Source organism: Zasmidium cellare (assembly GCF_010093935.1).
Source record: "Zasmidium cellare ATCC 36951 unplaced genomic scaffold M409scaffold_11, whole genome shotgun sequence".
Taxonomy (NCBI): Eukaryota; Fungi; Ascomycota; class Dothideomycetes; order Mycosphaerellales; family Mycosphaerellaceae; genus Zasmidium; species Zasmidium cellare.
In genome coordinates, this window is record NW_022986955.1 from 702,638 (window position 1) to 728,643 (window position 26,006).

At 54.7% G+C, this 26,006-nt stretch overlaps 9 protein-coding genes across 9 annotated transcripts; 5 read left to right on the forward strand and 4 right to left on the reverse strand.

Moving 5' to 3' along the window:
- Positions 1-622: 622 nt before the first annotated feature.
- On the forward strand, positions 623-2,452 carry M409DRAFT_52983 (uncharacterized protein; the record flags this gene model as incomplete). The annotated part of the gene is made up of 1 exon (XM_033812232.1): positions 623-2,452. One exon carries the CDS (start codon positions 623-625, stop codon positions 2,450-2,452), a length of 1,830 nt encoding a protein of 609 aa, XP_033669900.1.
- Positions 2,453-4,468: 2,016 nt separating this feature from the next.
- Positions 4,469-6,260, reverse strand: M409DRAFT_65331 (glycoside hydrolase family 79 protein; the record flags this gene model as incomplete). The annotated part of the gene is made up of 4 exons (XM_033816460.1): positions 4,469-4,816; positions 4,881-5,388; positions 5,437-6,186; positions 6,217-6,260. 4 exons carry the CDS (start codon positions 6,258-6,260, stop codon positions 4,469-4,471), a joined length of 1,650 nt encoding a protein of 549 aa, XP_033669901.1.
- Positions 6,261-7,243: 983 nt separating this feature from the next.
- On the forward strand, positions 7,244-9,166 carry M409DRAFT_52985 (uncharacterized protein; the record flags this gene model as incomplete). The annotated part of the gene is made up of 1 exon (XM_033812233.1): positions 7,244-9,166. One exon carries the CDS (start codon positions 7,244-7,246, stop codon positions 9,164-9,166), a length of 1,923 nt encoding a protein of 640 aa, XP_033669902.1.
- Positions 9,167-9,854: 688 nt separating this feature from the next.
- M409DRAFT_65333 (uncharacterized protein) lies at positions 9,855-12,175 on the forward strand (the record flags this gene model as incomplete). The annotated part of the gene is made up of 9 exons (XM_033816461.1): positions 9,855-9,952; positions 10,010-10,140; positions 10,390-10,771; positions 10,820-10,928; positions 10,985-11,353; positions 11,414-11,517; positions 11,581-11,707; positions 11,767-11,842; positions 11,910-12,175. The coding sequence occupies 9 exons, from the start codon at positions 9,855-9,857 to the stop codon at positions 12,173-12,175; spliced, it is 1,662 nt and encodes a 553-aa protein (XP_033669903.1).
- Positions 12,176-12,374: 199 nt separating this feature from the next.
- Positions 12,375-16,280, reverse strand: M409DRAFT_52987 (uncharacterized protein; the record flags this gene model as incomplete). The annotated part of the gene is made up of 4 exons (XM_033812234.1): positions 12,375-12,636; positions 12,905-14,249; positions 14,439-16,222; positions 16,255-16,280. The coding sequence occupies 4 exons, from the start codon at positions 16,278-16,280 to the stop codon at positions 12,375-12,377; spliced, it is 3,417 nt and encodes a 1,138-aa protein (XP_033669904.1).
- A 971-nt stretch (positions 16,281-17,251) lies between these two features.
- On the forward strand, positions 17,252-17,780 carry M409DRAFT_21027 (uncharacterized protein; the record flags this gene model as incomplete). The annotated part of the gene is made up of 3 exons (XM_033805664.1): positions 17,252-17,389; positions 17,444-17,577; positions 17,642-17,780. The coding sequence occupies 3 exons, from the start codon at positions 17,252-17,254 to the stop codon at positions 17,778-17,780; spliced, it is 411 nt and encodes a 136-aa protein (XP_033669905.1).
- Positions 17,781-18,024: 244 nt separating this feature from the next.
- M409DRAFT_65335 (uncharacterized protein) lies at positions 18,025-19,316 on the reverse strand (the record flags this gene model as incomplete). The annotated part of the gene is made up of 2 exons (XM_033816462.1): positions 18,025-18,927; positions 18,978-19,316. The coding sequence occupies 2 exons, from the start codon at positions 19,314-19,316 to the stop codon at positions 18,025-18,027; spliced, it is 1,242 nt and encodes a 413-aa protein (XP_033669906.1).
- Positions 19,317-19,832: 516 nt separating this feature from the next.
- Positions 19,833-21,977, forward strand: M409DRAFT_21029 (uncharacterized protein; the record flags this gene model as incomplete). The annotated part of the gene is made up of 1 exon (XM_033805665.1): positions 19,833-21,977. The coding sequence occupies one exon, from the start codon at positions 19,833-19,835 to the stop codon at positions 21,975-21,977; it is 2,145 nt and encodes a 714-aa protein (XP_033669907.1).
- A 602-nt stretch (positions 21,978-22,579) lies between these two features.
- M409DRAFT_21030 (uncharacterized protein) lies at positions 22,580-25,659 on the reverse strand (the record flags this gene model as incomplete). The annotated part of the gene is made up of 3 exons (XM_033805666.1): positions 22,580-24,499; positions 24,561-24,577; positions 25,485-25,659. The coding sequence occupies 3 exons, from the start codon at positions 25,657-25,659 to the stop codon at positions 22,580-22,582; spliced, it is 2,112 nt and encodes a 703-aa protein (XP_033669908.1).
- Positions 25,660-26,006: the final 347 nt, after the last annotated feature.

The window sequence follows — 26,006 nt, forward strand, 5'->3', positions numbered from 1 at the left end:
GCGCACGCACTACCGCCGCCCTAGCTCTTGTTCCTGGGCCTAACGCTTCTGGGGCTCGCCGCGCAAGTCTGCTCGCTGATCTGTCTTTATCGCCCGGCCGCCCCCATCCATCAATTCGCCCAGGGTTTATCTTAAACTTGGTCGTCGTTCTCTTGTGCCTCTCCTCTATCGTCATCCGTCGTCTCTTCTTCTTTCATCGTTCCCTTTAAGGTCCACATCCGATCTGTGCTTTCGTGCAAGACCCGGACGGCCTCGTCACTCCTTAGGAACAATCTTCTATGCTACACTAACTTCCTGTACCACCATCAATCGAACATCCTCCGCCTCGGCCTCGATCCTCAACGACCACCACTACTACGACTCTCGTCATTCCTTCCTAGTCATCTCCATTGGGACCTCTGTATTGTAGCTGGACCCTTGTACAGTGTGACACTATAACCGCATAATCCAACAACGAACAAACGATCAATCACCTCGTCCATCGAATGTGTCGAGACGTCTAACAATCCAACCACAACAGGAAAATCCAAAACATCAGGTCAGTAGTTGGTAGCGATGCGGTCTGCAAATCTACCAGCTCGACAGCATTTGCTGACCTCCCGCAGAAAATCGACACGACACAATGGAGTACGCGCACCAAGCAACTCCCCCAATGGGGCAATCACCATTCTTCTACTACAACCCAGAGCCAAGTCCAGAAAACCGACAACATGGACACTTCACGCCGCACCCACAGCACCCACACGGTCTGCCAATGGCCATTGTGCCATCGAGTCCTCAGCACGCGATGCACTTCCAGCAGCCAATGTACCACCGCCCACAATCCGCCGGCATTCCCGTACATTACCAACACCAGCACGCCTATGGCCCAATGCTCACCCCAGATGCTTCCCCGCGTCAGCACCAGAAGCCCACATTTATGGTGCCGCAGCCGCTCCCACAGCAAGACGTTCACGGCTTGATGGTCGACACTGAATGCCACTACTTCCCAGCGACGCCCACGCTCTCTGCATCGGGCTCATTCAGCTCAGTCTCGACTCCTCCGTCGACATGCGACATTGTGCCAACTCCGGTCAACGGTCAAGGCGTGTTCTTCGCCAAGCCACAAATGGTTTTCCAGCCAGCGGTCAAGCAGGGCTGTGAGGAAGAGGTGTTCCAAGAGGTGCTGGCTGGTGGTGACTGGACTCGTCCGGGCTCACCTCCCATGACGCCAGTTTTCCTGCACAACAACTCGGTGTCTGCTGCGAGCGGCACGTCGTACGAGATTGCGACTGGGTCTACCCAGGTCTCTCCTTCCCCGTCCCCGGTGCCAAGAAGCGTCGCTTCCGAGCAGGACGTGTGCGACCCCCGAAATCTGACCGTGGGCAATGCCGCTGGTGAATTCACCAACCTGGCGACGCTCTGCCCCGGTGACGACGAGGAACACAAGTCGGCGTTCAAGGGCGACTTCGCGGCGCCGCAGCACGAGCCGCACGTCCAGATTGCGGCCCCTGCTGAGCTAATCAGCTACGGGGGCTACCCGACTTTCGAGCCAATCTTCGAACTCGACAACGAAGACGACTACTCCGGCATGGTCGCCTACTCCCAACCCGAAGTCCACTACAACGGCAGCAAGCGCCAACGCCTCGACCTCGTCCCCGGCCTCGTCGAAGACGACGGCTTCTTCAGTGAGGAGAGCTTCAGCGACGACGAGCTCGCTAACGCCGGTTACTCCCCGCCAATGTCGGAGTTTTCCATCCCTGATGACTCTGCCGCCGCGCAGAAGAAGTCGCGCAAGAACACCAAGAAGAGCGAGCCCGCCCATCACCAGCACACCGCCCAGACTACCCAGCAGACCTCGACGGCTCCCACCTCGACGGCGCCCAGCACCACCTCCGAGGCCGATGCCAATGACTCCGGGGCGCCCACTCCCGCCAGCAACAGCAACGTGTCGCGCCGCGGTCGCAAGCAGTCCCTGACTGACGATCCATCCAAGACTTTCGTCTGCACGCTTTGCAGCCGCCGCTTCCGCCGACAGGAGCACCTCAAGCGTCACTACCGCTCTCTCCACACCCACGAGAAGCCGTTCGAGTGCTCCGACTGTGGCAAGAAGTTCTCCCGCTCCGACAACCTGTCGCAGCACCAGAGGACTCATGGCGCCGGCACCATGGTCATGGGTGTCCTCACCCAGCCAGGCGAGCCTCAGATGCAGCAGCCCATTGAGTCAGTCAACGGCGGCGACGCTGGCAGCTTGATCCGACCCAAGCAGGAGCAGCAATATCAGCAACCTCAGCAGCATCAGTACCCTCAACAACACCGCGTGAGCCCTGATGCCCATGAGCTCGGCTCGATGCTCTTCGATGTCACTGCCCAGGTCGCTGGCTCCAGCTCAAGCAGTGTCGGCTACTCGGATGGCGACTTCTCCCCCAACTCTGATCGCAAGCCCGCGAAGAAGAGGAAGAGGGAAGAGTAGAGCTTCCCGGACTGGGATGCCTTCTTACGCCTTCGGTCAGGACGACTTTGATGTCACCCATGCATGATGGTCGACACTGCCTTTTTCTTTTGATCGATACGAACCTTACGTCGTCACGCCTGGGGATACCACAATAAAATGGGACATGGGATGGGTGCAGATGAGGCGCCACACAACGGTACTATCTCGAGGGGTCCAAGAGGGTACCACTTCACTTCAACACCACACCTTTCTACTTCGATTCAAAGCGGCTTCAAACAGGACGAAGATTCTCGACCTACTACCTTTTTTGGACATTCTTACTTTCGCTACTGTACAACTAATACCTTTCTTCTGGGGACTGGAACTTTATGGGCATGCTTTTGGTTTGGGGGAACTTTTTTCAAGCTTCGAACCAGACTTTCACAAGTCGGCGAGGCTGCTTTTCTGCATGCATTGCGTTATGCGACTTTCTTCGTCCTTGCTTTGCGCCTGCGAAGATTTGTACATTACTTTTTCCTTTGTGTGTGGTGTGTGTGTGCTTTTGCTTTCTTCTTTCGACAGTTCAAGACGTACGATGGGAATGAGGCGAAGAAGAAAGCTGTCTGTACGTTTATACATCTGCTTTGCCTGCTTCTATCACCAACCACACACAACTACCTGCGCTGGTCGAAGGGAAGCGGTGCGTTGGGGAAGAGAGAAGAAAAAAGCTGTCTGTCTTACCACTACTACTACTGTGTACCTACCTGTATCATAAGACCTCGAACCAAAAAAGCATCTGTCGTTTAACATGATCAACTTTCATCATCGTCAGTACTGCTTCCTTTTCTTGAACTTCGTAACCGTTTCGCCTCTGCGTCACAGGTCTTGAATCGCGCCATGCGTTCTGGATTCCAACAGCCACCGCCATGATCGAAAACGCTCACAACCAGACGCTCAAACATCCACTTCATCATCACCTATCGAGACTCAACTTCCCTGTTTTGCAAACCAACGCCTTCGTTCATCAATCGTTCCTGGTTGACTCGAAGGGCTGTCAGAAGCAAGCCACCATCTCACATCTCACATCTCACACACTGACACTCCCGTTTCCCTGTCAACTGCATCGATGGCCAATCACAAAAATGAGAAATTCAAGCCCCGAAAATGTCCTTGACGAGACAGACGCACGCCACGCACATGTCAGGAGAGGAGAGACGTCCGCGAAGGAGACAGGAATAGCAATGGAGGCGGGCTGCATGCGACCTGTCAGCGACAAACAGGGAGAGAGAGATCGGTATGCGTGTCCCAAACAGGAGAGTGCGAATGTCATGCACAAGTACAAGCACAAGTAACAACAAGTCCTGACTCTTTTCGGTACGGTCATGACTCTTCTCGGTACGCACACGCAAGACTGAGATTGTGATGGTGCGGGATGCATACATACAAGCTGAGTGGCTTGTGGGGCCACGCGATGGCTATGAATAGAATGTAGAAGAGAAAGGATAGATCTAGCGACGGTGACGATGTACGCTATAGGAGAACAAGATAGGCAGTAGTAGTGTTTGTGGAAGAGGATCACAGGATGTCCAAGATCTATGGTACACACACGGCAGGTTTTAAGGTTCTGTCAATCTCAGGGGGAGGGGTGGGACCAATCAGGTTGTGGAAGTGCATCAAGAAGTTTGGTGTGGCTTCTGGGACTCTTCCTTTGGCGAGTGTGGCTTGTCTCCACAATTAGGATGGGACGGCTTCCGTGTTTGTGATGATGTTTGCGAGACGTGGATGGGGATGGGGGATGCGAACTGGTTCGTGGTTTCGGTGCCGAGGGTTCGGGTGGAGGAGGAGGATCTTTTTGTTCGTGGTCGTGGTTTTGGGGATGGCGGCTGTGCTGTGGTTCCTTCGAAGTGGAGGATAGTGAGGTGAGAGATAATGGTGGGACGGCAGCATGGTCGACTGTGATTGTGATGTTGTTGAGAGACGCGTCGAGGACGTGATGCAGCTGGAGAGTCCGACAAGCTGCTTTGCTTTGTGCGAGTCTCGCTGTTGGAGGACGCTCTACCATCCCCAGTGCCATCCTCCGCCATGTCCACCACCCCTCCCCTCCCCAAAATCCACAATCACCGCACTACTCCTCGGCACTCCCACACTCAATCTGCCTCTCGAGACGCTCACCTCCTCTCCACGGGTAACATTCCGCAGCAGAACCGGCCTACCATTCTCCCGCTCGTAGTTATAGCTAAACCCATCAAATGTCACGCCCGAGATCGCATCGCTACCATTCGCGATAAGGCGTTGAATGCCGAAGTTTCCCTCGAGGTATGAGGGGAGTTGGAAGGAGTAGTTTTCGGTGGGGCGTGGGTAGGTGTTGATGTATTCGGCGTTGTAGTCGGTTGCGTTGTAGGACTAGATGAGAGGGGAGGGGGTTAGATTGTTGGGGGTATGCGGGAGTGGGAGGGTGGAGGCTCACCATCATGTTGATTACGATTATGCGGGCGAGTTTGTTGTTGACGTAGGCTGCGTAGGCTGCTTCTTCCTCGTTGGGAAGTGGGAGGTTCACGATGCTGGGTACGGACTTGGTGATGTCGCCCAGGAAAGCCGCCACGGCGACGTTGCCGTAGTAAGGCGCTTTGGTCCCCTTTGTCGCTTTGTCGGTGTCGATGGGCTGCCAGCTTTGGTAGCGGTAGTTCGTGCCCATGTGCATGTGCACACGTTGGATGTTGTTCGTTGCACACCATAGGTTGAAGTCGACGCCCCAGAGAGCGGCCCCGAAGGTGTTGGAGAGGCCTGGTCGGCCTTGGTTGTAGAGGGAGTTGGTTTCGCCTAGGATGAAGGGGAGGTTGGGGTTGATGTTGTCGGGGAGGGCGGCGAGGCGGCGGGATTCGTTTAGTTGCTTGGCGATTGAGGCTACCGTTGAGGAGTGGTTCATGAGGGTTCCTTGGAGGGTCACGCCAGGGGATTCGGCTCCGCTGATGTAGCTGCGGCTGTTAGTGATGATGGCAAAGATGTGGTTACGCAGCACCTACTTATGAGAGCTGATGATTGCGATGTCCTTGTCGGCGTCCAGTCCATCTTGCCATGCCACAATCGGATCGAGACTGTTGGTACCTGTGCCTGCAAAGGAAGGTGCATAGTATTTGTAGGCTGCATCAGTCGCAAGCTCAGGGCATGCTGTTCTCATAGCAGTACGGATCTCTCGCGAATACTTCAGCCACTCATCCACGTAGTCCTGTTCATTCCAGGTAGGTGGCCTCACGTCTCTCTGCCCGGAGGTCTTGAAGAGGTCTGGTTCGTTGCCGAGTTCCCAATATAACAGCCGTCCATTCTCCAGAGCTCTACAGGCGTACGGGGCAGAGTCGATCAAGCCTTGTCTTGCTGTGGTGCTGTTTCGGCCCAAGTTGAAACCATGTACGTACTTCGTGCCAGGCCAAGTATGATAGCTATCAAAGAAGGCCGGTCCAATGGTAATGGTCGTTGGGTAGTCTTCCGTGATTGCTGGATCATAGATTCCGATGAAGGCCTCTGTTTGTGATTTGTTGAAGACGGCGTAGTCTTGTGTGTTGCCACCGACCCGGATATGAGGCTTCGTGCCACTGATTCTTCCGATGTTGTTGAGTAGATTGTCGGAAAAGACGTTTGGGTTCGACGTATTTCCAGCGAAGTCTACGAAAGAGCTGAATTCAATCGAGTACGAAACGAAACCTTCGCATGGAATGCCAGCTCCAGCAGGAGGCGAACCGCGTACGGAGATGATGGGTCCTCCATGCTGGCCTCCACTGGGTTGATATGTTGTTGCTACAGCAGACACGGCAAGCGGTATGATGGCCGCCAGCGACTTGGAGAGGGCCATACTGAAAGTTTGATACTGGAAAAGAATGCTGTACGTGGTGAAGTCGTTTTGTACAAATTTATACTTTCCTCTACCACCACCTATCGATGTAACATTGTTCCCCGCATTATAGCAAAGAGTTCCGGATTGTGCTGCCGCTTCTGCATGTCGTTGCCTCTTCTTGCCGCTTTGCGGAGATGTGCCTGCTGATCAATGCGGAGTACCTGGAGACGGATGAGTGTGGGCATCCGTGGCAGCCACCATTTGCCGGCTGAATGTCTGTTCAAAGGCCGACACGAACGTGGAGGAGATGGATGAGTGAGTTGTTGCCTCTGGATAAGTAATCTGGAATCGGGAGGGCACTGGCTGCATTGTACAGGCAACGGACAGGTCTCGTGTGCCAAAGCATGAAGCAAGCAACGGAGAGGTCCTAGCACTTGTGATGCCATCTTCCCATGGCAGAGACGAATCTTGTGACAATAGACGAGACATGCGCAGAGAGATTGAAGTCGAGGAGGTGAAGTCGAGTGCGCCGTCACCGCGAGTGCTCTGACCTCTCCTCATTGGTTGTCCAGGCAAGCGGACCGAGCGCTTTTGTCTTGGCGGTCGCATATCACGAATTTTCGGCCTCACGTCCAATCTTCTTCCTTCTTCGTGCGGCGGACGCGATCAGAAATTTCCCCAAGTTGCGCATACACCTCCTCCGTGGTGACTCTTGCAGCGTCTATCGCGTCCAAGAACAAACATATTGCATCATTGGTTCTGCCAGCCACCTCCGACTCGACTGCCTCCTTTGCGTGGCCTTGTTGGCGCGTTGACAACCGAACAACTTTCCACGTAGCTATCATCATCCAGCTGAGTCAGTACGGGCTGTCGTCTGATACTCTGTAGGTGTCTGTCCTTCATTCGCTTCTCAGACCTCGCTCGCTCGCAAGGTCAGCTGCTTTCAGCATTGCCCTAAAAGTGCATATGCAGCAGATCCGCATGTACCCTTAGCTCACAGCATGAGTAACCTCAATGTCGTCGCCCTCATCTCAGGCGGCAAAGACTCTTTCTTCTCCATCCTCCACTGTCAAGCCAACGGCCACAATGTCGTAGCATTGGCGAACTTGCACCCTCCTCAGGTAGAGGGAGCTGGGCAGGCCGACGATCTCGAAAGCTACATGTACCAGACTGTCGGGCATGCGGTCATTCCCCTCTATGAACAAGCCCTCGGACTGCCTCTTTACCGGCAGGATATCATCGGCGGTGCCGCGAATCAGAACAAAAGCTATGGTGTGACCACAGAGACTGCGCAGGACGAGACTGAGTCACTCCTGCCACTTCTACGGAAAGTCCTTGCTGCTCATCCAGAGGTCAACGCTGTGAGCACTGGCGCCATACTCTCAGATTACCAGCGGACACGAGTCGAATCTGTCGCTCTTCGCCTTGGGCTCACACCTCTCTCATACTTGTGGCAATGGCCATCGCTACTACCTCACACGCCATCGTCTCTGCTGGAAGACATGGCTTCCGTGGGCCAGGACTCCCGCATCATCAAGGTAGCTTCTGGTGGGCTAGACGACAGCTTTCTATGGCAGAATGTTGCCGACCGACGGACTATTGCACGACTCATGAAGGCTACAGGGAGGTTCGGCTCGCCTGGAGATGGTGCCGTGCTCGGAGAAGGTGGCGAATATGAAACCTTGGCAATCAGCGGCCCTGTTCCCTTGTGGAAATACGACATCGTTGTCCCTCCCGAAGGAGTTCACATTCTGTCTGGCGAGGCTGGCAGTGCTTCAGTACAGATCAGCCAGCCGTGTGTCTGCCCGAAAGCTGGAACAGCACCTGCAGCTGAATTACCCAGACCACCACTTCTTGAAGACCAATTCCAAGCCATGTATGAGGCTCTTGTGGCGCACAACCATGAGCATACCGACACGCCTTCAGAATCCTCGAAGCTAGAATCACCTACTGGTGGTAATTCTGAAACGGATGACTTCGTGCTGCTGTCGAACCTGACTGGCGCAGGCCACACTCCAGCCGAGCAAACAAGATCAATCATGGACAGGATCATTGCGCAGCTGGGCGGCAGGAATCAGGGTCCGGACAATATTGCCTACACTGTCATCACTTTGCGAAACATGGGCGACTTTGCGGCCGTGAATGCAGTATACGGGAGCTATTTTGTCAGTCCAAATCCACCAGCACGAGCAACAATAGCTTGTGGTAGTGTGCTCCCAGCCGATGCACTCCTCTCCATCAGTGTCACTGCCTCTCCGGATCCAAGGGAGGGCTTACATGTGCAGTCAAGATCATACTGGGCCCCCGCGAATATCGGGCCATACTCTCAAGCCGTCAGATTTTCCGACAACTGTGGCTCTAAATCAATGGGCGGTGCCGTCTTGATAGCAGGACAGATACCCCTCATACCTGCTACGATGGACCTACCGAAGCACTCGCATCCTTCTCGCACTCAGAGTTTTGCAAGACAAGCAGTCCTCGCATTACAACACCTTTCTCGCATCAGCCGGGTAATGAAGGTGAGGCGCTATTCCTACGCAATTGCACTTATCGCGTGTTCAGGGACCGAGCTCGATGGCTTGGCTGCGAAAGCAGATACAGTCAGACGTGCTTGGAATCTGTTCCATAAACCACCGCCAAGCACTCAGACGGAAGACGACGATGAAGATTTTGACATCTGGCACCAGAAGTACGGCGCCGAAAAGACGCCATGGCTGGCACACAGCTCAGGCACGATCGAAGACGACGACGAGGCCCAAATAGGCGTGCCACCACTGGTTGTTATCTCTGTTGACAGCCTGCCACGGCAGTCAGATGTCGAATGGATTGGCAGTTGTAAGACTGTGATTAATCACGATGAGAGACCTCCTCTACACCTTCAATGCCTACTAGATGCCTTTCGAGACCGCATTCTGCTGGGATGATGATTGGTCGCAAAACAATCTCCGAAGCCCTAGGCAAGGCTGGATGAGATGCGGCTGGGAATGCATCTGCCCTATAGATCCTGCTACTCTGCATCCAGAGCGGTACCGTGGGGAACATCCGGCGGAATGAAGAGGATTAGAATCGCATTTCGAGATTGCGAAGTCACCGCCGTCCAAAACGACCCCCCAAATCAACCCCACCTTGAGGCTCTAGCTGCATGGCGCTTGCCCTGCCCCGCTTTCTTCTCGGACGACATTGCGTGGTGTCTCATATTTTGCGAGAAACTGGTTGGCTAGCACAAAGCCTAATCATCATGCTCGAGTCGGACCCGTTGACGCGCCTGAAATCCCAACAAGGCGCCTATCTGGTAGGGCATTGAGGGATTAGTCGAAAGATGTCATGGAGTTCGAATCCGCCTCCAACCGCAAGCTCGGGTACGAGATGATATCGAGGGTCATACAAGGCCCACTCTGTGGAATCTTAGGATCACCCGCGTGTTGCGGTGCGCGGCGGCCGTGTAACCGCAAACGAACCCGAGGCAATGAATCCGTGTGGCATGGCTTAGGAAAGAGTAGGTCGCTAGCTTCGATTCACAGGTAGGACTTGAAAACCACAGCTCCTTCTCATCTCTTCTCACTCCCTCTATCCCACTCTTGCTTTTGCTTTCATCTCACTGCACAGACTACAATGGCACCTGATCTGAACGGCGTCGCCGCAGGCGGCAAATTCGACTACTCCCAGCCAGGATCCTCTGGGTACGACATCAGGCAGGACCTCACATGGAAGTCAGTAGACCGAGAAGAAGCGTGAGAGCTCGAGACAGCTGCTAACAAGAAACACAGAGACCCGAAGAATCGCAAGCTCAAAGTCCTCACGATTGGAGGTGGCGTCACGGGGATCTTGATGGCATATCAGATCCAGAAGCTGTGCGAGAATGTTGAGCATGTGATCTATGAGAAGAATGCGGATATCGGTGGGACTTGGTGAGGAGATGGTTGTTCTTGATGTTTGGAGCTTTTGCTAACCTATGCGTCCTATCCAAGGCTAGAGAACAGGCATGACGTTCGAATCCACACATGCTACCACCTCTAACACACTCGTAGATACCCCGGCTGCGCCTGCGACATCCCTTCCCACGCCTACACATTCCAATTCGCCCTCAACCCCGACTGGCCACGCTTCTTCTCCTACTCCCCCGACATCTGGAAATACCTCGACAAAGTCTGCAACACCTTCGACCTGCGCAAATACATGACCTTCCACACCGAAGTCATCGGCGCCTACTGGGAAGACAGCAAAGGCCAATGGCGCGTAAAACTCCGCCAGTCCAAACCCAACGAAGAGCCGCGCGAGTTCGAAGAGCACTGCGATCTTCTGCTACATGGCACGGGGATCTTGAATAATTGGAAGTGGCCGGATATACCGGGTTTGAGGGATCGGTTCAAAGGGAAGATTATTCATACGGCGAGGTGGCCGAGTGAGTATCAGACGGAGGAGTGGAAGAAGGAGAGTGTGGCGGTGATTGGGTCGGGAGCGTCGTCGATTCAGACCGTGCCTACGATGCAGCCGCATGTGAAGCATTTGGATGTTTTTGTGAGGACGGGGTGAGTTGGTTGAGGAAGGAGGTGATGTGGTGCTGACGGGGATGACAGGGTTTGGTTTGTGCAGATTGCCAACAATTACGGGCAGAACAAGGAGTATGACCAGAAGGAGAAGGATGAATTTCGCCACAACCCCAAGGCTCTCGTCGCTCACGCAAAGGTCAGCCTTCCACTCCCCCAACCACACAAAACTCCACTAACATGATCGCCCCACAGGACATCGAAGACCAAGTCAACGGCCTCTGGGGCGCCTTCTACTCCGGCACGGAAGCGCAAAAAATGGGCCAAGAAATGTTCAAAGCCCGCATGGCCGAATTCATCAAAGACCCACGCCTCCTCGAAGGCTTCACGCCCAAATTCGGCGTCGGCTGCCGCCGCATCACGCCCGGCGACCCCTACATGCTGGCGATCCAAGAACCCAACGTCGATGTGCATTTCACGGCCGTGGCGAGCTGCACGGAGGACGGGGTCGTGGGCGAGGATGGGGTGGAGAGAAAGGTGGATACGGTGGTTTGTGCGACTGGGTTTGATGTTAGTTATCGGCCCAGGTTTCCGCTTGTTGGGAAGGGGGGCGTGGATTTGAAGGTATGTGTGGCCGTCTTTGAGAGGGAATGGGGGTATGTGCTGATGTTTGTTTGTGCGCAGGATAAGTGGAAGGTCTGTCCCGAGTCATATCTTGGTCTGGCGATTCCTGAGTTTCCCAACTTCATCACGTTTGTGGGGCCGACGTGGCCGGTGGAGAATGGAAGGTCCGTACTGAGCTTCTCGAGATCGAGCAATGAAGGACTGAGCTAACAGAACATGAATGGCAGCGTAATGGGTCCTCTTCACACGGTCTCAGATTACGCTATCCAGATCATCAAGAAGATGCAGAATGAGAATATCAAGAGCTGGGCTCCGAAGCAGGACATCACTGACAAGTTCAACGACCACGTTCAGGTAAGCAAGCCCTCCAGCACCACAACCCCCTCGCCTTCACACTGACAGTGATTCTACAGGAATGGATCAAACACACCGTCTGGAAAGAAGACTGCCGCAGCTGGTACAAAGACAACAACACAGGCCGCGTAAACGGCAAGTCCCCCCTTCCCCTCCCCCTCCCCCTCTACCACCCTCACTAACATACCCCTTCCCCTCACAGCCGTCTGGCCCGGCTCCTCCATGCACTACCAACAAGTCATCGAAACGCCACGCTACGAAGACATGGAAATCTCCTACTTCGACAAGAACCCCTGGGCGTGTCTGGGCATGGGATGGACGGTGGAGAATCGCATCACCGCGCAGGGTGGGGCGGATTGTAGTCCTTATTTGAGTTTGGGGAATTTGGATCCCAAGTGGTATGTTGCCAATGGAGGGGATGAGGGGGTGCTGAGGGAGCAGGTCGAGGAGGAGAGGAGGGGCAAGTAACAGGTGGTAGAGAACATTTCAAGGGGGTTGTGCATGAGATGGGAAAGTACTATGTCGTAAAAGGCACTGCTTTCTCTTGATCGATCCTAGTCGCGATCAATTCGTCTTGGCTTCTGGAAGCGCCAAAATCCTCCTCCTCCTCCTCCTGTCTGACTATCAGTCTCGAGATCTTCTCCACAATCTATTCCATCTTCATCTCTCACATTTCTCCAGGCGACGACACCCTTCTGACCTCTTTCGACTCCGCATCCCATTCCTTGTTGCTGACCTTGGCGTAGGAGTAAGGGGGTCTAAAAGGTCGACCTGCCTGTCCAGCTGCCTGATAGCCACGTCCAAAAGCGAACAGGCCCTTTGGCAGGACGTCCAGCATTTCCGTCGCCTTCGACATCCACCTCCCGTCTTCCTCAGCCGCAGGGAATGGAGGTAGCGAAGGACGGTTCCATGCCGGCGTTGCTTCGACCCTACGCCGGTATTCGCGACCCTCTGGGTCGAAGAGATCAATGCGGTCGGTTGTAGTCGGCAGGCCAAGAGCGTCGTTCAAGTCGCCCCCGTTGATGATCTATTGAATGAGGTCTTCGTAGACCTGCTTTCCTTGGATCCAGACGTCCTTTGCCTTGGCCCAGGCCTGCTTCGTGATCCGGTCATTAACCAACGCCTTGTAGTCTGTTTTCGACTTCCCTCGTATTTGAAGCCACGACACAGACACGAACCACTCAAAGCCGCGCTTACTTCGATCCTCGCGCAACCTCTGCCCATGATCGCGTTGGCACTGGCTGCTCCTTCTCTCCTGTCTCTTCCTTCTCCTGCTCTACCGGCGGGATCTCCATGGCATCGAGCGCGGCCAACATCTCAGTGGCCACGGACTTCCAAGCGCCGTCTACCTTGACCGTGGGAGTGAACTGCAAATCAGGACGATTCCACTCAGGAGTGGCTTCGACTCTCTGCCGGTACTCCCTGCCTTCTGGATCCATGAGATCGGTCAGGCGAGTCAAACTGGGAAGCCCTTGGTTCGCGTTGAGCTCCACCTCTGTTGCGATATTCTTGAGGAGAATGTCGCGGACTTGCTCGGCCTGAACTGCCACCTTCTCGATGCCCTGACGCTTTTGTTCGTCTAGGGCTTGCCTTACAAGGGCTGCGTAGTTTGGCTTAGCAGAGTCGATAATTGGCGGGGGGTGGTATGTCGTGGAGAGTTCGCCAAGCAGAGCGCCGGATCCGGTCTTGACCTGAAAGGCCTCATAGATGTTGCGCGCGTTGCTCAAGCCAGCTCCACGCACACGCCCAAGCCACGATGGTAAGCCGTGCTCGCTTCCAACAGCGGCGCCAAATCCAGGAGGTGGTGTAGCGTCCTTGCATCGTGAAAACTGCAGAAACTCGATCAGAGCCTCCGCATAAGTGGTACCAGCTCGAACAATCGGGTCGGGGTAGTCCTCCTGGAAGATCCTAGCGCATGTGGCGGGAACCCAGAGCGCCATAGGGTCCATCGTCTGCTGAAGCAGAGCCGCTTTATGCTGATCAACCCCCTTCTGATCGTCCTCCTCCAACGGTGCGTAGATCGACTTCGATGGAGCAGCTCGGGACAGTTTCCCACTCTTCACCAGAGACCTGTTGATCTTGACACGCTCGTCGTGCTGCCAAGGTGCAAGGAAGGCAGATGCGACGACCGAGTCGTCCATCTCCCGCACGTCGTAACCTCTCAAATGCGCATATTCCTTGCAGAAAGCCTCTCGCTTGAAGGTCTTGGGGTAGTCGTCGAACAAAGGGAGGTTGCCGATGGACCTAGAACCTGGTATGTCTTGCGGTCCTTGCGGAAGTGCCTTCTTCATGAACTCTGGCGCAAATTCAGCGTGTGCCCAGGAGTACACCTGGCTCGCAACGAAATGCAAATCGTCTCGGGCGAACAGCTGCTCGAATATCATGTTGACACCGTAGCAGTTTCCAGTCAAATATGCCATGACACCGTCGTTCAACTCCATCCCTGGGTCGCCGAGGCTCTGGTAGAATCGGTCTTTCGCCAGCTGTCCATACGGGGCCTGATCCTTCATGTGCTCCAAGATTGGATACAAGCGGTCTTTTCCTAGCAGGAGGCCGAGCAGATTCGCATAGTTAAAGTAGTGGCGATGGCCAGTTCATGGACACTTGGTCATGGGAAAGCCATGGAGGAGGGCGAAATGGGTCAGGAGGGCGGCAATGTCGATGTTGCCGGTGTGACAAGGGCAGGACATATCCAGATCGTTGGTGCCTGGATCGTGGATCTCACACTCACGATCTCCCTTGGGAAATATCATGTGCTTCGGCCGCTCTCCATTAAGGTACTGATTCTTGACCCGGAAGGTTGGGGTGATCGTTCGAGGGCTTAAGTTCTGACACCGATGCGGTCGGTAAAGGAAAGGCTCACGCTTGGTGCCCTGGTACATGTGTGCGATCGTGTTTTCGAGCACAAAGAAGTCCGATTGTAAGTTCCACCAGAGCTTCATGATCTTGGCGTTGAAGATGGTTTTCTTGAGCAAAAGCTCCAGCGCTGGCACTGTGTGCTCGTTGGCGTTCTCCAACATGTGCAAGATGTTCACAACTAGAGAGCAGTTTTTGCCAACCGACAAGGTAAGAACTGAGCTGAGCTCTTCTACCTTGCCGTCTGCGATCATCTGGTTCTGCTGATCCTTGGATGTGCCGTCGACGAGGTCCTTGGGCAGTATGACGAACTCTGCGTCAGCTGCGACGTGAGGTAGCGTCTTTCCAGGCTTGCCACTCGACGAGACCTTGACGTCTCTCTTGTGATTAGGAGCAAGCTCTACAGACTTGAGGAAGATCTCCAGAGCGGGCTTCACGTGTAATGGGTCGTTGACGACGGTAACGAAAGTATCCATGCGGCAGAAGTCCTTTGGAGCGGACACATCTTCTGGCTTCGAGTGGGCCCGAAACCCATTGAAGCACTTGATGGTCGTTTGCGGACTCATTTCAGGCGCTCCTTTCTGCGGAATGACTTTCTGTAGCGACCAACTGATCTGTTGCATCTGCAGGCCGGCAAACGACCGATTGGAGACGGCGAATCTTGGTTGGGTCTTGATTCGCTTCGTCGTAGTTTCCAGATGTTCCAGGAGTGCTTTGCCTGATTCGTCAAGCAGGAGAGCTGAGTAGCGGACTGCCAGAGGGCCACTGGCTGGTGTCTGAAGCAGTGCGTGCGAAGTTCGAGCCGTGGACGATCCAGCAACACCGCGCAACTCTCTAAGCTCCCCATCACGAGTGATCGAGGCGTAGATGCGTACTTGCATCTTGAGAGCGCTCGCCACGATCCAGCACAAGTGTGGGTTGGCAGGGACCAGGTCGGGGCAGTCGAGAACGGTGAAGACGTCCATGCCTATCTGCTGTCGAAAGGATGCTTCTCGCTCCAGATACGAAAGATGTAGAGGGTAGCTGGGGTTGGATCGTACGCGGATTGCGAAATGCAGAACAGCGTCGTGAATGTGCCGGTGTTTGCTTGGATCGCCAATCACCTGCCGTGCGAGGGCACGGTACATCCAATGACCGTCTCTCTTGCCCGACTGCAGCAGGCTAACTAGAGACTTTACATCTCCCTCATGATGGACATGATGATAGCGAGATGCTGCGGAGGAGTTAGTGCTAGCCATGAATGCGGCTTTGAAAGAATGCGTTGCGAAGAATAGGCGACGAATCGAGCGGGTGTCAACAGTGTCTCGGCAGATGCTAGGTTCAAGTTGGGGAACTCGGAGATCTGTAGAGAGCGACTGGTCTGGAGTGTTGTTGGCAAGATGGCGTGTAGGACAACTTACCGATCTATTTGGAGGCCTAGTAACAACAGTCGACTCTTCACGAGTTGCGAGTGAATGCGTCGCGCGCTCGTGACGGGAGGGGACCACATCGTCGCGAGGGGGAACACGCTGTCGCGAGGAGGTGAATATAAAGAATTGGTGAATGTCTTTGTTAGTATATAGCCCATCTTGCCTCTCCTTTAACCCAGAAACAAAGGAACGAACAGAAAGGGAAGAAGGGGCCCGCGAGGCTGCAAGGACGGTAGATGAGTTGAAAAGGCTGCGAGCAACGCAACAGGGAGAGCGCCATACCTAGGTATAGTCATCTGCGTAGCCATCGTTTGCTGGACTGTGAGACAATTGCCAGGATCTTTGCCTGGCGAGACATGCAGTATGCATAGCTCTCGCACCACAGTAGATCACTTTGCCCTGCCGCCGAACCAGAGCACAAATTCATCGAGAGCCGTAGTCATCCTGGCGTTGCAATGTCCATTGCGACTCGTGGAATGAGTATGACCAGGTAACCCTTTGTTACGATGTTGTTCGTGTCCACGGAGCGGTCCTGATATATGGCAGTTGGACGAGGCCGAGGAAAGACTGGTTCAAGAAGCCATACGCGGACTTTTCATTCTCTCTACCATCGAGAGTAGATGGTCTTTCGTGTTCTTTCCGCGGAAGTAGCAGTCTTGTACTGTAGAGTGACAGCATCCCCAGTTTCTAGTAAAAGTTCCGACATCGACGAATCCTTCAGAGATCGCAAATCAAAGGCATGATGATTGATAGGCCGCTTCATGAAAGAAGACGCGCAATGGCAATTGTATTGTTTCTTCTTTGAGACGTGAGGCCGCTGGAGAAAGTGGAGTGTGAGGTTGGATTGAGTTAGCGTGTCACATGCCAAGACGCTAGTCAAAGTCAAAGGCATTCACTTCACGTCTCGCTGACGTTACCATTTACATGTTTTGTGCCTGGTCTCTATCTGATCAGGGCCTGAGGCTAGGAACCATTGGAGTATCATGTAGGAGATTTCCTACTGAGATCAACACGGGCGCCAATAGAAAAGACACAGACTGAGCTCGTCGAAAGTCCATTAGATGCCGGCGCATCCTTCGAAAGCCCCTGTTACGTGTTGCTGCGCCTCGTTGGAAGGGATACGATATGTGGACAACATCCTTTGATATTGATGATCAGGCAACAGAGAATGGTACTTTCCAATGGTACATAGCTTTCACAACGTGTCTCGAAGCAAAACGATTGAAACACCATTGATCTCACCTGCATCTTTTGATCTTTCCAAATCATTACATCCATCATGAAGTTCACAACAGCCCTCTCCGTCCTCGCGGCTTCCGCGAGCATTGCAAGCGCCAAGTCGCTCCTCGATGATGTCCCCAGCAAGATCACGGTCGGGGAGACATACAACATCGAATGGAGCTCGGACGCCAAAGAGGTACGTGTCGGTCAATGCCTTGAGGTGTGGGTTCGTTGTCTAACGTGGGCTCAGAAATCCGAGCTCCTCCTCGTCCACAAGACCGCCTCCGGATGGGAACCCACCGAGACCTTCTTCAAGAACAAGATTACGGAACAGCCCGGAGGAAACTACACCTGGAAGGTCGGCAAGTCGACTCCCACCGGCGAGTAAGTCGACGTTCTTCTTTGCTTGGGCCGTCGATATATGAGGCTGACGAATACCTGCAAACAGCGGCTATGCTCTTTGGTTGAGTGCAGCTTCTCTCAAGAACCCCGGCACCGGGTACGCCGACCTCAGCAAGTGGTTCGAGATTGTGGCTCCAGAGATCGACGCCGCCGCTCCAGAGGGCAGAGAAGATTTGAAGATCTGAGGACAGGTTAGATCCGCAACGGCGTCTTCTCTGGCAGGGGTTGAATGATGTCCATGTCTTTCGTTAAGCTTGCATATGTCTCTTTCCGCATGGCTGCCGTATCTAATAATGATGCTTCAACCGCCCTTCAGCAATTCATACCACCTGCGAGATATGCGCATACGCCGTACCGAGAAGAGCTCTGCTTTCTCGGTGTCTCCATCCCAGTGCCTGATGACCCTCTGCGAAGCTATGTCCGTTCCCACTAGAGATCCGCCTTGGCCTGCTTATCGTTCTCGCCCTTCCCAAGAGCGTGTAAAACGATCTTCTGGTAACCCTCCACAGCATCATACAGATCGTCGACCTTCAACTTTTCATCGGCACTATGGGCAACAAAGATCGTACCAGGGCCGTAGAGATAGCGCTTCTGTCCTTTCAGCTTCTCTAGCCAAGGGATGTCAGTGCCATAGTTGACAGTGATCACTTCGAATCCTGGAACGTCTGCATCGATGTCGATTGGCCCGTATCCTTTCCCGCCAAAGTCAAGCTCGACAATGTCTTCGGGCTCCATCTCGCCCTCCAAGAATTCACGCACTGCATGATGGACTGCTTTGGTAGCACCCTTCTGGATCGTCTCTGGCGTGCCTTCTGCAATGCGAACAGCTATCTTCGCCGTGGCAGATTCAGCGATGACATTTGCTGCAACTCCGCCCTCTATCTTGCCCAAGTTGAACGTCGTGACGCCGTATTTGTCACTCTTTGGGAGCTTGTCTCCAAGAGTAATAACGGGCTCAAGTGCTCGCACCAAAACCTCATTGGCGCTTCGTCCCAGCCAGGGATATCCGCTGTGGCCAGACTTACCTTTGGCAGTCACGACCATTTGCATGGTCCCTTTGTGGCCTGACACAAGCTTGCCTTCAGTAGGCTCTCCGAAGATGACTGTTTTTGGTTTGATCCCGAGATCGTTGGCTTTGCGCATGCCAGCGCCGCCAACTTCCTCACCAACGACAAACAGGAGCGAGACATCGTCAGGGCTGATCTCGCCTTTTGACAAGAGCTTGTTGACTGCGATGATTTGAGCGGCTACACTGCCCTTGTCGTCTACAGAACCTCGACCAAAGATGGTTTTGTCTGTGTGGTTGTAGTGATAAGGCAGGAATGGAGGGACCTGACAGAGATCAGCGTGTGATTCGAGTGAGAATGGTATACATAGCTTACAGTGTCTATGTGACTGGACAAGACTACGGGAGCATCTCTGACCTTGCCCGGCCAAGCAAAGACATTGAATCTTTCTGGGTCCTTCTCGACGATCTGCTTCTCGACAGTGTAGCCTTGAGACTCTAGACTCGCCGCAAGCCAATCACCCACTTCCTTCTCATTGCCTGAGATGGACTCAATCTGGGTTAGATTCTTGTGCAAAGCAATCAGATCACGGGTGACAGATAGCTTCGTCCCAGCCACCTCGACGTCGCTCAATGGGTGTTGCTCCGCAGGCAGTGTAGACGCCCAGCATAGCGGCGACAAGCCCAGCGTGATCAGCCATTCACTTCCCCTCATGATGTCGACGGTGAGTGCTTTGTAGGTAGAGAGGAGGAGGAAGATTGGTGCTCGTTGAAAGACGGTCCCTCGCCCACGGAACGCGCTAGCGCCCCACCAATCCCACGTCGAGTCGTCCAATGTTTTGAAACTGCCCTGCGGTGTTTACAGCGTATCCTTGCGCCAGACAACCGCCAGCTCGAATTAACCTCGCCGCCCCTTCTCGCCCGTGACACTCGCACCGCATTGTTGTTGTGTTTCGTCGCATTCACTCGGGCGGCAATGTGTGGCCACGAGCCTTGACTCCCGAGCGGCAGCGGGCACTGGGCGGCTCTTTCTTGATCCCTTCCTACATCGGCATTGCATCTCGCTCGCATGGCTTGCACGCGATTCTTCGATTAGCTGGGATACTGCGAGAAGGAACTACGACGACAACATCTCTGCCTCCCCCGGCGCCGGCAGCTAGAACTTGCATCCCTTCACCTTAATTCCAGCGCTCCCCCACTCGAGGACCTCCCCGCGCGAACATATCTCAACATGGCCACCACAGAAAGTGCCGATCCTGAGGCACTGTACACCAAGCAAGCATGCATAGGAGGAGGAAGCTTCGGCAAAGTCTACAAGGGCGTCGACAAGAGGACAGGGCAATCCGTGGCTATCAAGATCATCGACGTCGAGAATGCAGACGACGAGGTGGACGACATCATTCAAGAGATCTCTATCCTGTCAGGCCTCAACTCGCCATACGTCACCAAGTACTACGGATCATATCTCAAGGGATCAGACTTGTGGATCATCATGGAATACTGCTCGGGAGGTAGCTGTGGGGACATGCTCAAGCCAGGCGTAATACCGGAGGACTACATATGCATAATTGTGCGCGAGCTGTTGTTGGGACTCGAGTATCTCCACAGCGACGGGAAGCTCCATAGAGACATCAAGGCCGCCAACATTCTTTTGGGTGCCAATGGACAGGTCAAGCTTGCAGATTTTGGAGTGTCTGGCCAGCTGACGGCGACTATGACGAAGAAGAATACCTTTGTCGGCACTCCGTTCTGGATGGCACCCGAAGTAATCAAGCAATCTGGATACGACCACAAAGCAGACATATGGTCTCTTGGTATCACTGCGCTCGAATTAGCGCTTGGCGAACCTCCTTACAGCGACATACATCCCATGAAGGTCCTCTTTCTGATTCCAAAGAACCCCGCACCCATCCTCGAAGGCAATTTCAGCAAGGACTTCAAGGACTTTGTATTCAAGTGCCTTCGAAAAGAACCGCGGGAGAGACCGAGCGCGAGGGAGTTGCTGAAACACCCCTGGATAAGAAGAGCGAAGAGGACGGCGTATCTGACCGAGCTGATTGAGAGGCACGAGAGATGGCAAGCCACGCACCGGGAGGATAGGGATGGCGACGATGACGATTCGTTGATCGACTCCCCATCACGAGATCCAGACGAGGAAGATCTTTGGGACTTTGGCACTGTCAGACCTGCTGGACGGCGGAATCATGGGCCCGGACTCAGAACCATGAATGAGTCCGGGATGAATTCACGAAGCTCACATGTGCCAACCTCACCAACGAAGCGATCCGTCTCGAACAAGGAGAACGATGCATCCAGTAACGACGATCACGAGAACAACGAAAACATAGAAGGTAGTACCATTCGCGGCGGTGGTGCCATGCTGCCTCCTCCATTACCAAAGACACCTTCGCCCACCAAAAAGCCAGCCCCGTTGCAGTCTCCTGGATTCGCCGCGAAGACGGCTCTCCCAGCATCCCCGGTGCGAAAGCCGATTGCAGTTCAGACACCACCACAGACACCACGCCACGAGGAAGTCGTATCATCACCCAAACCTCCAGCAACACCGCAGACGCCACGTTTGCTCAACGATGACTTTCTGCAACAGTCCATTGCTAGCGACATGTCACAGTACATGAAAGGTTTATCACTTCAAGAGAAGCCAATCTCGGCACCGAAACTACAACCCGCGACATCTATGCCCTCGAACCTGGACGGCGCTGCGTCTTCACGCCAGCCACAGGCGAACGGTGCGTCTTCCCACGTGGCGATCCCATCGAGTCAATCCACGAACGAGTTGTACCAAAAGCCTCTTCCCAGTTTTGCACCCCCTGCACCTGCGGCGAAGACCGAGCAGCAGCGACCACAATTGCCGCGAGTCCAGAGCGAGCAGCCACGCTCTTCCATTGATTCGGCTCGGAGCGAGGCATCCACATCCGCGTCTCGTCCAGCGACCGCCACAACAGCCTGGACAAGCACCGCCGCTAGTCTCCAGCCCCAGCCAGTCTTCGATGTACAAAATCAAGACCTGCAAGCCGAGCAACCAATCACCGCCCTGAACTCGGTCGTGATCCCAGCCCTGGAAGCAGCACTGCACCGTCGAAGCTACCAACTCTCCCTCTTGCAGAAGAAGCACAACTCTGCCGCGAGTCGAACGAGCAACAGCACGAGCGATAGAAAGCAAGCAGAAGAAGATCTGCAACTCAAGCGGGAGGCGCACGATCAGGTCCGCAAATGCATGGGCAAGGTATCTCGGCTGTTCAAGGAGATCGACCACTGGGACACGGTGGCGCCTGTGGGGATGGGCGATGGCGTCGAAGGGCTGCTCGAGGGCTTTCTGGAAGAAGTCTTGTGTCGCGTCGAGGCGGAGGATGCTTGAAAGGGGCTTGCTGTGTGGGAAAAGACGCCGCGTTGTCTTCGTTCTGCTGTCATACGCTTGATGGCTTTTTTGGGCGGGTTCCTCTGTTCTGGGTTATGCTCCGATCGACATCCAGGTTCATCGTTTGGCATTAGGGAGCATTGGCGTTGCAAGGACCACTGGGCGGCAGGGATTGAGTTGAGATACAGACTGGGACTGCTTACTGACGAGAATGGTCTTTTCTTTTGTCGTCGACTCGAGCAGGAAAGCAGACTGCTTGCTCTGCTCAGTGTTTTGTTTGAAGATTGCTAGAAACGCTCATATACCACCGAATGCTGTTTGCGTGACGCTCTCCGTGTGCTTTGGACTTGTGCTGTGTGTACCTTCTTTGCTGTTTCCTCATCTCGTCGCCTCTCGTCGTCGTCGGCGTCGATATCATGCAAAGCAATGCAGAAAACAAAAAAGGCCTCGCTGATGCAAGATCTCAACCCCTGAACCCTCGTTGCTCATGCTCTGGCACACCATGCTCCCCGTCGCTCACGTCCATGCCCTCCCCACTCCACGAATGGAAAAAACCAAAGCCCCTTTCCTTCCCATGCAACCCCATCAAAGAACATGCAAAATCAAAGCCCACAATTAACAACCCCCAACCCCCTCTCCCTCATAACCCCCAACCACTCCACGCCCTCCACCCGTTCCCCACCCCTCCTCACCCTCTCCTGCTCCTCACAAACCGCCTTCAGTAACAACCTCGTCCGATACGTATTCTGCCCAATCCCACTCCCCTCAAACGCCCTCACCAACTCCAGCGCCCTCCGCTTACTCTCCGCATCGAGAGACACCACCCCGGCGATGAAGACCGGGAAGACAGTTTTGCGCCGCGAAGTCCCCGCGGGGGTTTGCTGCAGGGTGGCGGAGGCGAGGGAGAGGATTGCTTTGCAGCGCGCTTCGGAGTCGGTGGTCAGGGTGTTTTGGGTGTAGGAGGGGAGGGTGCGCTGGGTGGGGAAGAGGGAGGTGCGGGCGTAGAGGATTGACGTGTGGTAGAGGAGAAGGGTGGTTGTGAAGAGGGCGGCGATGCGTTCGGGGAGGGTGGAGGGGTTTGGGGGGTCGGAGAGGGGGCCGAGGAGGTTTTCCGGGTAGGACTGTTGCCAGAAGGTGTGCAGTTCGGTTTGGAGCTGCGCGGCGGTCGATTGCCAGCGGGCCCAGGTTTCGGGGGCGACGGCGCCTTTGGCGGCGGTGGCTTCTTGTCGGAAGGTTTGCGCTGTTTGGGCGAGTTTGGCGGTGCGGAGGAGGATGCCTTGGTTGAGGTGGAGGATTGCTCGGAAGATGTTCGGTTGGTTGGGGAGGAATGCGGCTGCGCCTTGGGTTTGGGTGGTGGAGAGGCCGAGGATTTGTTGTTCGAGGGATGGGATCATGTTGTGGTTCATCAGTTTGCGCAGAAAGTCGCAGTTGCCGCTGCCTAGGAGACAGGCGTAGACGTCTAGCTCGCAGATTGACCAGAGGGTATACGCGTATGGCTCGTTGCCGGTGCTCTCTCTTCGTTGCACGGCGATTCTGCCAAGATGGTTCAGATGCTCAGCCCATAACGCGGTCCCGCCATCGTCTGATTGCATTGGTATGCAGATATCGTAGACGAACAGCAAGAAATGCCGAAAGAACACCCCATCTGACAGCAAATCAGGAGGCGAAGACCTCGGAGTCGCGGACGCTGCCAACGCCTGGTGGTAATGCTGCATGGCCTCCTCGAGTGACGAACGTCCATTATATGTCAGATGTAACGCACTGATGGCACACATCGCGTGATGTAGAGGTGGAAATCGCGTCGCTTCAAACTCGAGCACGTCCTTCGTCGAACCCTGCGAAGCAACGCCAGGTCTCGAATCCTGCTGTGGCTGCGCCAGTCTTGGGACGATATATTGGCGAAAGTGCGCGATCAAATGCTCGTCTGACCGTACTTGCGGTGTGTGAGGTCCTGTGCTGATGCTGGGATTGTATGGAGGCGTCGTGATCGATAGCTGCCCAAGAGCATCCGGAAAACTCGATCGCCGGCTTTCTGTCGCTGCTGACATCGGTCCAGTCGAGACAGGAGACGCATCTTCAAACTTGTCGAGCACCACCACCGTTGGATCTGGCACTGTATTCGATCTTCCAAGGCCCGGCCTGCCGCTGCCACGTGCCCCTCTTGCTGAAGAAGAGCTGGCACCGCTCATCCGCCTGCTCTCCTGGGGAGACGTCGCCGCATATTCAGGTAGGTCATAGAAGCTCTCAGGCGTGACGACTACTCCATACGTGCCAGGTCGCGAAGTACGGGCTTTCGTTTCTCGATCTTCATCGTTGGTGAGCGTCGAGAACTCAGGGAGGCTGTCGAGCTCCCCGGGTGCCGTGCCGGAGCCGTGTTCGTGACGAACAGTTGGGTCCCACACCGCATTTCCAGCAGTGCTAATGTTCGAGTATTTGCCTTGTGTGGTGGTCGTGGCATCGTTGAAGTTCCAGCGGTGGTCCCAGTCGCATTCACGGTTCAGTCGTGTACAAGGTCCGCAGCGCTAGAAATCCCAACGGTAGAATCAGTATGCGGTGTCTCGGTTCAACGAATGCTGTACGTACAGGGTGCTGCTCGTCGCCTGAAACAATTGTACCATCAGCGTGATTCCGAAGTTCAACCACTTTATACGTACATTTGACCTTGCGTCCACGACAAGTCCAACATCCCGCCCTGGATCGATGCGATAGCCGTGGAGGTCGGCCGGTAGAGGACGAGGATCCAGACGTGCGCTCCCTCGTCGACGAAGGTCTTGAATCGCGAGGAGCCAATGGCGGAAGATGACCACTGCGTCTCTGCTTGGACGACGACGACGACGAACCCTCGTCACCGCGGCGGTCTTGCATGGTCCAAGATCAGAACGAGCGGAAGCAGCCGAGCCCCAAAACCAGCAAGGCAGCGGTTCAAAAGAATCGTGAGGCAAAGATTCCCGACGGGAGCAAGCCAATGAGTGAGCAACAGCTGTTGGGGGTATGCTTTGAAAGTGGGACAAGTCTCGCGATCACACTCTCAGCCGCTTTGCTCGCTCCAGTTGTCACCAAATGGTAGACATGTCAAAAGGATTCGGCCCGGTGCTGCGTTCTGTAGTGTCGTTGGACTTCCGGATGGGTTAGTCGTCGTGTCGGTATATAACCAAACTCAATATCAGACATCACTGCCGAATCAGGCCAATAGACTCCGCAAGACAGATGGGAAGAAGAGAAGAAAAGGGTCAATTCTCGTTGGTGTCCAATGAAGGTGGATCACAGCGATGCAGCCACGGACAGAAGTGGGCGAATGGCGGCGGTGTCTCGCATCAGAAAGCGGGCGCTGCGAGGTATTGAGGATGGCTCCCTGAGGGTGGGTTGTTAGTAGCACAAAGAAAAGAAAGGGTAACAGACGGGCTGCGGCGAGGGACCAGCTAGCTGCTGCTGTTTGCCTTTGGACATTGGCCGCACCCGTATGGCCAACACATGCACGTCCAATGGCGCAATGCCTTTGAAACCAACCTCGCTGGCTGCGGTCGGTGGCTGCCACGCGGGTGATCAGGCATATCACCATCCCAGTGACTGATGAGCGGCGCCAGGCCAATAGCGAGGCGGAGGATGCTGCTTGTAACGTAGTCTGCTGCGCCTGCTCGCCTGGGCGCATCCCACCGGAGTGGATACTATTGTCAGGCGACATGGTGCCTATCCTCAGTGGGTGAAGTGTAGAACTCTCGTTCGCGAGGGCACACCGAATTGTAGCAAGTCTTGCGTTAGCCCTGCAGTTGTACGCTACGGCGTAGTCACCGGCATACGCTGGCTGTCGTATGGCTTGAACCTACTGCTGAGAAGGCGAGAGGTGAGCTCGGGTAGTTGGTGTTGGTGTCTTGACACAGGATCTAGGGTCTGAAGTGGTGAACATCCGACCACCGGCGCCTGGCTCCGCTGGCCGCAAGCGCATCCCAAACACAAGCTGTTGATGCTGGGGAAGTGGGTCTTGGGCATCGTTGGATTGCGGCGTACCCATATCCGCTTTCGTCAACGTAA